General features: G+C 40.5%; 1 protein-coding gene across 7 annotated transcripts in view; it reads right to left on the bottom strand.

The window, feature by feature from the left end:
- Window positions 1-12389, bottom strand: part of cacna1da (calcium channel, voltage-dependent, L type, alpha 1D subunit, a) — a 73553-nt gene that overhangs the window by 15300 nt on the left and 45864 nt on the right. For 3 of the 7 annotated variants that reach the window (XM_037100957.1, XM_037100959.1, XM_037100961.1), the window contains 14 exons: window positions 12295-12382; window positions 12171-12201; window positions 11935-12089; window positions 11723-11852; window positions 9486-9545; window positions 7880-7986; window positions 7193-7280; window positions 6968-7075; window positions 6820-6872; window positions 6580-6726; window positions 6219-6420; window positions 5813-5971; window positions 5223-5333; window positions 3685-3768 (listed from right to left, as the gene is read on the bottom strand). In XM_037100957.1, the coding sequence (XP_036956852.1) occupies window positions 3685-3768; window positions 5223-5333; window positions 5813-5971; window positions 6219-6420; window positions 6580-6726; window positions 6820-6872; window positions 6968-7075; window positions 7193-7280; window positions 7880-7986; window positions 9486-9545; window positions 11723-11852; window positions 11935-12089; window positions 12171-12201; window positions 12295-12382 (1523 nt within the window). Of the gene's footprint in view, window positions 1-3684; window positions 3769-4058; window positions 4143-5222; window positions 5334-5812; window positions 5972-6218; window positions 6421-6579; window positions 6727-6819; window positions 6873-6967; window positions 7076-7192; window positions 7281-7879; window positions 7987-9347; window positions 9408-9485; window positions 9546-11722; window positions 11853-11934; window positions 12090-12170; window positions 12202-12294; window positions 12383-12389 lie in introns of all 7 variants that reach the window. The other 4 variants (XM_037100958.1, XM_037100964.1, XM_037100963.1 and 1 more) reach the window with 3 other exon arrangements.

Here is a 12389-nt window from a genome sequence, read left to right as displayed (position 1 = left end):
CCAAGTATTTTGAATTTTTATTTTTTTTTCCCCCCCGTGGCTGAAATGAAAATGCTTGAGACGGTTGACGTAGTAAAATAATTTGATCGTGGCTCACACAAATCCACACTCATACACAGTTTTGCGTCATTAACAATAAATAACAGGATATCAGTCGTGTTCAGCGAGCATTTTGTACACAGACAAAGTCCAGGTGCAAAAGTAAAATAGAAACATCGATCACAGTGGTGGTGGTTAGGCAGAACCTGTGTAACGATAATGTGATCTTTGCAAAAGAATGAGATTAACTCAGCACTCGAAAACAAAGAGATACTCCAGACAGATATGGCTTCATTCAAGTCCTTCAGCACATTACTCGACAGTATGAGGCGCAGAATGAGCAGAGATGATTAAAAATAATGTAGAATTAGCTTGAGGAGGTTCTTTAGGTAATCCTGGCCACAGCGTTGATGGAGCATGCGTTCAGCATTGCCACGTTTGCTGGGGGTGGAGGTGGGGGAAGCACTGCACGCACACGCAAGACTTTTTTTTTTTAGATGATGAGGAGCCATCGGTGAACTCATAGCAAATGCAGCAACTCATGCATGTCAGTAGTGCCCTGCAACAAAACTGCCATAGCAGGGCGCTCTCACAGTCCGGTGCAGAGAGAGGTGGATGAACGAAAGAGGAGGAGAGAGGAAGACAGAGAGGGAAGAGGCAAGAGGGGGAGAACCAGAGACCAGAACTGGGATAGAAATCAGACAGACTGAGTCATACTGGAAGAAGAGGAGAGGCAGAGAGGGGGGTCAAGAGGGAGAGAGCAGAGAGTTTCACTGTTGGAGTGTTCATGCACCTGACTGGAGTCTACACACCTGCGCTACACATGAGCTCCATTCTGAGCTTTAAGAGCTCACTACAGGAAGACAGAACAAAACACAGAGACAATCACTCACAGAGACACAAACACAAGATCATCAAAGAACCTCAGACTCAGCTGCATTAAACCACCATCAGTGAAAGTGTACAAAGATGAACTCTAATTCTTCTGATCCGCTCATGGACTCTTACCTGATAACAGTACGCTGAAAAGGATGCTCAGACATGAACTGTCACTTGAGGACTGTAACTGAAGCCTAATGTAAATTTTTAGTCGCTGTCTCTATCCAGCTCACACCATGACTTATCTGTTTTATCCAATATCGATGCGTTAGATCAACCGCCTGTGAGAACGCGCTAAAACACAACTTTAAGGAAAGTTAACGAAGACATTTCTTTCTTTCTTTCTTTATAAAGAATTCTCATGATTTCAGCTTTTCAAGTAGGACTGCACAATTGATTGAAATACTACTTAAATAGAAATGTGACCAAGTCATATGAACTGCAATGCTTACTAAAGCTAAAATATGTGGAAAAAAATAACACGCTTATAATGCTGAGATGTCCTGGCCCAGTCTTTGTTCGGCACAGACTCCATCAGATGTCACCACATCATGATTTTAATTAATTTTTTTGTTTGTTTGTTTTTTAAGTGAAAACAAAAATTTGTGAATCAAATATGTACATTACCACCAATCACAGCTCATATCCCAATCATAATATCTGTCGAAAACAATTGAAATACACATTTTTCTACTATCTTGTGCAGCTCTATTTTCAAGCAATGCTTCAGTTTTACAGATTCTGTGTTGAAACTGTCCTTAATGTTGTGTAGGATGGACGTTTCCAAGCTCTGAGCTCCAGGGCCATTCTGTCTGGAGGTAAAGGTCGAGGGGTATGGCAAGAGAGAAAGGACAAACTTCACAAGGCTCTATGGGGAAAAAACTGACCGGAGGGGAATGGAGCGGGTGGCCAAGCGCCATCTGTGAGAGGCGGGACATGAAAAGGGTGTTACAAAGAAATGAGGTGAATGGCTTCCCAGCATGCATTGGGAGAGGTCGCAGTGGTCAAAGTGAGCAAGCAATAAATTAAAAATGCAAACACATTATAGATCAGCTATTAGAACTGTTTAAAGGATTAAAGTAATATCTGATCTCGCCAGCTCGCTGCATAACACAGACAGCAACAACTACATGCAACACAAACCACAAATAAACATAAAATGTGGATGAGAATGTCTCACAAGAACCGGGATGAAAGCCCTTGTGAAATCAACATCAAGTCCCCAAAAGTCACATCACACACACATATTCATTCATACATACACTAACCCTAAAGCACACACCGTACACATGTAAAACACACATGCAGAACAATAATAATGATAATTAATAACCACCACCGTATGTTTTAAACAAAGTTAGTGCTTGTTTATACACTCATGCAGACACACATTTCGGGAACTGAGTAAACACAGAAAAACATGAAACATAACTCCAGAAAAACAGCACTGCAGCTCAGATACGAGAGCACTCGAAGGGTGGGGGGGCAGATCGAGTCTTTTGTACGCTGCATCTCTAACAAGCACCTTCATCACCATAACTGTTCGGCTCAAACTTGAAATTTGGTCTCAAAGCATTCCCGTCTTTTTTGTACTTTTTTGTATTTTTGTACCAGTTACACTCAACTGCAGCACAACGAAGCCGATCACAGACACATTTAGTCTTTGTTTTAGGCGTTCAAGTGACGAGCGAAGCATTAAATGGGAGAATTTTCGTTGCTGCTCAATGTACAGATTAAGTAATCTACCGTGATTATGTTGCTCTTTCAAAGCAGCTGACTCACAAAGTTTGATTAATACGGAAAATCAGTGAGTTACTATTCTCCAAGATAACAAAAAGTCTATTTGTCGCCTGAGTAAATAAAACATTAAATGACCAGTTTTTGCTATTCATCCACTGTAAAGGGGTCCCCGAAGATAAAGTTGTTATACACCACAGGTTACACACAGAAAACATTTTTGTTCATTGCCATACTTGCCTCTACAAGTTTCTATGGAAACAAAATGAACAAGAGTAAGAATTAGAAAAACCACACCAATAAATCATCTTGCTCTGAACCAAACAGGCCTCAGTTCACAAAGAAATGTGAGGAGACTCCTGTTTTTGACACATGTTTTCACTGCCAGGGTCCGAGGGGTTTACAATCAGCATGTTCATCAGAAAATTATGTCAGGATTCCTGCAACAAACAGTTCTGCAACACGTGGATAATATGACATTTAGCAGAAGCAAAGATCCAACAGGACGGGCTATATGAGTAAGTCATAGTACTGTGGATGTAGCACTAATAACAGGTTGTAAATGAAGGTCAAACTGAAGCTTTACAGAGCAAGCCAATGGCACTTTGACGACAATGAATGCCTTTTCACAAATAGAGCTGCAAAGTTTTGGAATAAGAACTACAATGATGAATATGAACGCCTTTACTACAGTTTAACAGATAACAATTTAAAATGGAAAATAGTTCCCGGAAGAAAATATGAGGGGTCTTCAGAAGATGAAAATAAATGAGACAGTTCTATTTTTTATTTCTAATTTGAAGGGCTCTTAAATAATGAAAAAAAAAAAAAAAAAAATCAGAGAAGAACAAAAATAAAAAAAAAACCCTCCTTGAGAAGACATTGCTTAATTTTTAGGGTCCTCAAAACAAAAAGTCTGGGAACAACTGTCACCACCAACAGCGTTCAACAAGTAATTCCGTCAGTTGCCATGTGGCTTTCCTGCAAGGCTTCAGTTCAACTCAGGAAGCAGAAAAAAGTAGTACTTACGTTAACTTCAGTGATAGCAATATCGACGACGCTACCAACAACAATTAAGGCATCAAATGTGTTCCAAGCATCAGCGAAATAGTGCTGTTAATGCGTGGTGATAAATGTAAGGGTAGAGATGGGAGTGAAAGAGAGAAGGATTATAAAGGGAGATGATAATGATCAGAGAAGAGTGGAAGGTAAAGACAGGCCAACAGAGTGAGTGAATGAAATGAAATGGGTCAGGGGAGGACAAAAAGAGAGGGAAAAAGGGAGATATAGTGTTACGAAAGATTAGACAAATAAGCCAGAAATCTGAGCCAGTGTGAGTCGAGGCGGCCCCAACAGAGGGAGGTGAGAGAGCAGCAGGACTCGCTGAGGCTGAGCTTACTTACATCAATCTCACTGAGAACAATGTCTACTATGCTGCCAATCACAACCAGGGCGTCGAACACATTCCAGGCATCCCCAAAATAGCCCTGAGTGAGGTGCAGCGAGTGGTGTGCAAGTGGGATGTGAGATCAGCACAAAGCAAAAAAAAAGTCTTTATTCTTACACTGAAATCTATTTGGACTCATTCTGATCATTCAAAACAGTGAGTCTAGAAAGAGGAGAAAGTCAGCACTGCACCCCACACTCCGTCTCTTACTAGCATCCTGTCCTTCTTCTCAACGCAGAGCTGTTGAGCCGCGTCATTGAGGGAGAAATATAGGAGAATCATTCACTGACTGAATCCGCTGCTCCACTCTTAAACATTTCAGAAGTAGTTCAACATTTTATGAGATCAGACGTTTGTTCACTGGGATGACAGCGTTGGATCCACCCTCATACACGTCCACTAAATATGAAGCTACAGCCAGGAGACCGATGGCCTAGATTGGCATAAAGACTGATAAAACAGGCTGAGACAGCAAGCCTGGCTCTGTCCAAAGGTAACCAAATCTGAGATCTGTCGGGTGCCAGGAACATGTTCTTAAAGGAGCTCGCCCATGTTGACATTGTGAAATGTACATACACAGAATGTTTAGTTGTGGGAGAGAAAACTACTTCAAATTCAAATCTACTGTCTGTAGAACCAGTAACACCGCAATCTTTTGCATACTAATGAGATAGAGGTAGAGTGTCTTGGTCCTGGAACACAACCAGAGCTCAAAAATACATAAAACAGCAAGTTTTCAGCAGCTATGAACCGGAATGTTTCTTGGCCTTGAGCTCACTATTAGCACACTATGACCTCCTGGGAGACTGTTTACCTTTGGATGGAGCAAGGCTAGCTGTCTCTCCAGTCTTTGTGCTGAGATACGATAGCTGTAGCTTGATTTTTAACAGATGGATATAGGTGTGGTATTCATTGCCTTATTTAAGTCTCTTCAGTATTCTCGAATATGCCTTTGATACTTTAAATAAAACGGTGTAAAATGTTTGTTAATGTAGCTTGGAAACACGGTGTGTGTGTGTGTGTGTGTGTGTGTGTTTAAGGTAAATTTCTGTTTGAGTTGGTATGTTTTTGTGTTCCGGTGAAAGTGGCTGTATGAAAAGGCGTACGCAGGCCGACTCACCCTGGGTTTGAAAGCGATGAGTTTGAGAACCATTTCCACAGTGAAGACAGTGGTGAAGACCATATTAAGAATGTCCATCACATAGTTGAAGAGCGCCGACTGGCCGTAGTGCTGCGGGATGGAGATAAAGAGGGAATCTGCTTTTTAATACCACAGTATCTTTTTCATTTTACCACTAGGTGGTGTGTGGTGATTAGGGAGGTACAAAGGGGGCAAATATTGTATAACATGTTTACAGACTAATTCATTTATACTCATTTATACATTTATATTCATAAAAATGCAGCGATGTGTATTTACTAGTTGGTGACATGTATGAATGTAGGGTTCAACAAATATTCTTTCAGATATCATTGAACTCAATCAATGTTTGATACTTGTCTACAATGTAGACCGAAATACATTTGAATTTATCGTTCAAAATGTCCACACATTTAGAAGGATCATTACATGTCCACAACTTTTTCTCAGCCTCTGCTTTTAAATCAAATGAACATACACAAAAGACATATAACCTGTTAATATATATGATGCTCACTTTTGAGTCAGATTAAAGTACGACCACTGACATAGGGCTGGTGACTTCTTACCTGTACGGCCAGGCAGAGCGTGTTGAGCATGATGAGCACAAACATGATGTACTCAAACCCGGTGGAGTTCACCACATACCAGAACTTATACTGGTACGGGTTCTTAGGGATGTACCTCCTCAGTGGACGAGCCTTTAGAGCATACTCCACACACTGACGCTGTGCAGAAACATACAAAACCGGTTTTAATGCTCTGTTAAAAAAAACACTATATACTACTTTTACATGAGCTACAGTTCTGATGAATATATCTTCTGACTCTATAGATAAATGTCAGTAAAAGCATACTGAAGCATTTTCAGCACTCAACATATTATATTTATATATTTCAAATGTTCCCTAAGTTTATTTTTTGAGCTGACACAAACATAAACACACATTCTGTGAACCTGGTTCTGACTCTGACCTGGTTCTTGTCCAGTTCACAGTTTTTGTACTCCTTTTCTCCTTGTTCCTGAAATGTGACGATCACGAAACCTACGAAGATGTTCATCATGAAGAAAGCAATGATGATGATGTAGATGATGAAGAAGATGGAAATCTCCACACGGTAGTTGTAAATGGGCCCGAGGTTCTCCCTGTTGGAGTCGATGGCCTTGTACAGTAACCTGAGGGGAGAAGAAAACAGAACCAGTTGGACCTACGCTCTCCAGATGTCATCCGTGTTTTGTTCGGTTCTCTTAGACCAATTCAAATCACGAGCTTTTGAATTCTCTTGTTGTCATTTTCAAAGCTTTAACATTGGGATTCAAAAGTTTGAATCTTACGCAGGCCAGCCTTCAAAAGTGGACACAGTGAATAGAGCCATCATAGCCATGAGGACATTGTCGAAGTTGAAGTCGCTGTTGTGCCACAGTCTTTTGTGGATGGTCGGCTGGTTCACATCTCCATCTTTATACAGGATGTAGGTGCCCCTATGAGATAGTGTTGTATGGAGGTTAAGACCGAGACTATGATAATTACTGTAAGTGATTTTACTGTGAAGGACCAAGACGGGTAAAACTAACTTGCACTCTTCTGGGCTGGACTTGGCTTCATCCGTGCAGCGATAAAACTTTCCCTGTGGAGAAATGTAATTATTCCAATCAAACATATTCTAAAACTCTGTCTTTTTGTGTAATACTAGATTTTTTTAAAAACTCAATACTTGCTGACCTTAAACAGCTGCACCCCTATGCAGGCGAACATGAACTGTAGCAGAGTGGTGACGATCATGATGTTACCGATAGTTCGGATGGCCACGAACACACACTGCACCACGTGCTGTGGAACAGAAACATACACGTTTGTAAGCTGTGGTGTCTTTCCTGCACAGAGAAGTCTAAGATTGTAGTTTTTGATGTGGCAAAGCTGCGGGAAGGCTTTGTGATGAGGTTTCACCTTCAGGCCTTTAGCTCGGTTGATGGCCCTCAGGGGTCGAAGAACTCGAAGAACCCTAAGAATCTTCACCACTGAGATGGCCGAGGACCTGAACAATGGAAACAAACGGGTGCAGTGTCAGTTTTAAAGCAAGACATCCTAGAAACGTTCCTGAAACTATTTGGTCAAAATGGGCTAAAACTGGGGATACACAAAGATAACGACAGGCTGTCAGTATCTTCTAACAAAGTAAATGTAGGCATTAGCCCAAAATTATTATTTCAGATATAACAGGCCAAGAAGATGACGCTTTAATTGTTAACACGTGACATGAACCATTGAAGAAGTAGTTTTAAGTTATCATTTTGTTCCTTTTTGTGAAAGTTCTGTTTTGGCCAGCAGTTGTCAAAGATTCTGAAGTTTTATTGGAATATTTCTGGTAATAGAAAAGGTAAAATATATTTTTTTTAATCGTTTATGTTAATGTTAAAAAAGTATTATATGTCTGTGTCTGCCAGTGGCCATAACTGGATAAGAGTAGGCGTCATACATATTTATGTTAATTCCACGACACAGGAAACCTGATGTATCTGCATCAGCCCAAATGAGTTGGAAACTATTGCCATTTTGATTTCAGCAAAAATCGAGTGTTGTACAACAAAAGCTGTGCTGCTCAGAGAAAATATGTCTCCATGTGTTTGTACTCACTGGATGCCAAAGGAGACGAGGGACACTCCCACCACCAACAGGTCCAGCAGGTTGAAGTAATTCCTACAGAATGCTCCTTTATGGAGGAAGGCTCCGTATGTCGTCATCTGAGGAGAGGACGGAGGGAGTTAGAGGAGCATTTCATAAAGAAAACACAACAAAACACTTTTTATCCAACACACACTAGACTCGCACAAACAGCTACCCATCCGCTCCACGCTTCAGAGGACAGAGACACACAGCACAAACATATTAAAGAGGAGAAACACACGCTCACATACATCACTCTCCACCAGGCACACGCGCACACTTCTCCACACTCTTTTTGATCACTCTGATTCGGGGTGGCGAGCTCAGAGCAGTGAAAACAGGAAGCTAAATCTACCCTCGCCACCCCCACAGCCCTTAACTACATGAATGTAGTAGTAAGTCATTCATTTCACAATCGACTATGGGATGAGGCAATAAAACATGCATTTTGTTGCCGCGATGTCAGGGATATTTAGTACCTGCAAGAGCTCTAGTTATAGTGATTGGAAAGTTGAAATGGCCTTACTGTCACATTCATGTGGACCGTCATCTTAAAGCACATTCCATTATGTTCTTTAATAGTTGAGAATACGGGGAAGCAGCTCCCAATTAAAAAACTCTCAAGAGTTCAGCAGGCAGAGAAGAAAAACCGGCCAAAAATAACTCTTCTTCCAAATAATAAAAGTAAAGGATTCATTTTCCGGGTGCATGTAAATGTGGAGCCTCGCAGAGAGAGAGAGATAGTGCTAACAAGGAGCATCAGGGAATTTTGAGTAAAACAGTGATAAACTTTTTATTTTATTTTTTTTTTTGCCACAAATGGCTCCAGACACAACTCCACATTTCTATGCACTCAGTCAGGGAAAGCAGACTGAACCATGCTCGGCAGGAACATGGTTGGTTTTGCCCCCTCTTTTATGGATAATCTGAAGAGCAGTCAGTACGAGAGGCATGGAGTTGGCTTTGACTGGAGTTGACTTTACGTCTTTTCGAACACCTCCCTGCGGATGAAACTCAACTTCAGCCAATGCCTGAACGATGTTTGAACAGCCCATTAAAATGTGTTGCATTGCACAAAAGGGGTTGCATCATGTATTTATTTATTTTTTTTACATAATCTGCATCATCAAAATCATTTCAGCGATGACTGCCCGAATGACGTGACACCCATGTGAGTAGAATGTAATGCTGATGTGATGTTTCCTTCCCCCAACGTGAGTTTTTTTTTTTCTTTGATTTAAGCAAATCTCGTGTTCGTGTAAGTGTGTGCGAAACTCCAATATTCAGTTTTGGCTTTTTTTTTTTTTTTTTAAAAGAGGTGCCATGAATAAAAAAAGTAAATAAGAGAAAGGAAACAAACAAGCCAGGTTGTACTGAGTGGCAGGTGACACACAAGGAGAGAATGCAGCAAGGCTCTCGTTGTCATTTAAGAGGTTACCTTCAATACGATCTCAAATGTAAACATACTAGTGAAGACATAATCTGCATAGCCTAGGACCTGGAAGGCAACGAGACGTTTGGAGTGTTATTGGGGTGAGGTTAGTCACAGCACAGACAGGGGACACAGGGCATTTACCTTCAAAACGATCTCAACAGTAAAGATAGCCGTGAAAGCATAGTCAAAGTAACCAAGTATCTGCAAAAAGCAACGTAGATGTTTAACAGAGACAGTTCATCGTGCAGCGTCATACATCATTATGTAAACAAGATGAATAAGAATTTTAAAAAAAAAGAAAACATTTGAGGCTTTCTCTGGAAGAGGATTGTTAGAGAAACACAGTCATTTTTTTTAGTGACATGCACAAAGAATCATCATAATTTCTGATGCAGTATATTTAAATCGGCTAAAACTGTATTAAAATCAGCAGATTGCACTGAAAGTTAAACATAAACATCACTGATAATCCCTAGATTGCTTTACAAGACTGTGCCAGTGTTTTTGCCTGTTTTAGCGCATAACATATAAATTGCATGTACTTAAAGGTGCCATATGGAAGATTTTTGGCTGAAAACATTCCAAAATGTAATTAAAATTATCAACAGAGTATGCAGAAAGAACAGACACTATGTCATTAGCATGCTAACCATCAAGCCCATCCTGCCTTAATAGTCAAAACTTTCCTCCTGGGCGTCCAAAGCTCCTGTGCTTCTTACATAATGCACCTTTAACATTAATGTCCAACAAATTGTAAAAGATAGCAAGGGAGTTGTGCAGACACTGGACACTAGGTTCACAATTAAAAGTCCCTTCAAAACAATCAGTGCCTTATTATTGAGCTGTGTCTTCAACGAGTTACCGTCGAGATGTGATTTGCAAGATATGGCCAGAATTTTAAGCTAGCTACAAAATCATAGGCATGTCATCAAAGTAAATAACAACTGCTGACCTTTGCTGGCTATCCTTGGCTATACCAGTAACTGTTATCTTTAAGCTCATGGCTCAGTTAGCCTCAGAGCCATTGTTTGGACGACTAAATGAAGCAAGCAAGCTCTAATAAGAACAATTGTATTTCCCGTTTTTTTCCTGTTTGTGAGAAAAAATAGTTGTAAAAATGTTTAATTTCTTGAAATTTTGCTTAGTTTCTTTTGTTTCTAATCAGACTAAGTAGTAAGCTCACCATTTTAACATCTTCAATATCTTATCTTGCAGTACAAAGTGGTATTATGAGACAGGATGAGCTGGGGCTAGATGTTTAGCATGCTAACTTTGGATATCTCTGTGACACTATACACAGACATCTTTGACAGAATGTCACCATTGTTTTACACACACTGTTGATGACGTTATTAAACCTGTTGAATGATTGAAACTACATTTTTGGCCGTATCTTTTTAATTTATTCCTTTAATGCAGGCAACATCTCTAAAAATGTTCCTTTACGGTGCATTCTAGGACAATCTGACATTTGTAATGAGGGAGTGAGCTCCTAAAAGCATGGCACTCATGAGCTATGTTGCTGGAAAAACATTTCCAAGAGAAAAAAACAACATTGTCAAAAGAATAATGTGAATGTGCTGCTGTAGTTGCCTGGTTTTTAAAGGTTGCTGTTGAGTACCTAATTCCTAAATCATGAAGGATGGAACAGACCAGCATCAGCTGGGTCACCAGATGCCGCCATTAACTTTGTACTGCCCGGTATCTTAAAGCATTAATTTCAGTGTCCTAACAGGAACAGTCTATGTCCTGGTAATTACACTAGAATGAATGTTTCTGAAAATAAACTGTGAGGTATCATTTTACAATGTGTCAAGGACAGGCCAGATGACGTAGATATTTTCAAAGGAAAAGAAGATCTAGATTTCCTCTTTCTTCATCATCTGTTGCCCTCTCTAAAGTCTTCAGAAGAGTAATCTGTGATTTGCAGGCGGATTGGTAGAGTTCAAACTCACAGACACAAAACATAATATGACTTTTTCATGCCAGCAAAATGATATCATTGACATCCCTCTGAAAATAGATCAAATGAATTGTTTGATTGTTGCTTCACATGTGACGTGTGCAGAAAATGCTTTACATCCAGAGACATTGTTGATGATGGATCTTGCGAAGTTGCATGTGTCTTACATATTTTTTAGTGTTAGTAAAAAAAAACATTTTCATGTCTTTTTGGAAAATCGTCAGCAGTAAAATAAAGCATGCAAGTTATAATAAATGGGCTAAAACATGCAAAGCCACCAGTATGGTCATTTAAAAGTCTAAAGCATTATGACTCAAAGTGCTAGATAGATATAAATATTTTGTCACTTTGCCTCTTTATCTTTGCTACTTAGAAGCCATAAATACAAGTTTCTATTGCACGTTTGTGGACTTACAATATTGCGAGCAGAGAAGTTTCTGATCGGATCCTCAGCAGCGAGTGAGACGGAGCTGAGCATGATGAACACCAGGATGAGGTTGGTGAATATGTGGTGATTGATAAGCCTGTGGCAAAACACTCGAAACCTGGAGGATGAAGGAAACAGTGTTAGTGCGTAGTGTCCATTCATGTTAAGTGCGCTGAGCACGACGGGTCAGTGTTTCCTACGGGTTTGTGCTGCTGAAGATGAAGAAGGCGCTTCCCTCTGGGATGGGAGTGATCTTCTCCTTCTTGACCAGCTCGGAGATGACCGGCCGGGGCCCTGATGGAACTTCTGGATCCTCCTCCTCTGCCGCGGTCTCCTCGTTGTCCTCCTCCTCCTCCTACAGTCAAGCAGAAAGTGTGTCAGTGTATTTAACTCCTCATACTGTAAAGATAAGTGACTGTATGATGATTAAGGATACCTTCTCATCTTTCTCATCATCCTTCTTGTCCCTGCAAAGAACAGATATAGTGTTATGAATAAGCGTTTGGGCATGTAAAGCTCAGTTTTTTCACGGAGAGAAGCAGTCGAGATCAGGCTGTCACCCTTTATTGTCTCCTCCGTCTGTGTTGAGAGACTCTGCGTCTGCCAAGTTGTCCACGGCGATAGCCAAGAAGACATTCAGGAGGATATCTGAGCG

This window comes from Acanthopagrus latus, chromosome 6, assembly GCF_904848185.1.
Source record: "Acanthopagrus latus isolate v.2019 chromosome 6, fAcaLat1.1, whole genome shotgun sequence".
Taxonomy (NCBI): Eukaryota; Metazoa; Chordata; class Actinopteri; order Spariformes; family Sparidae; genus Acanthopagrus; species Acanthopagrus latus.
This window is presented reverse-complemented; position numbering and strand designations above follow the sequence as displayed.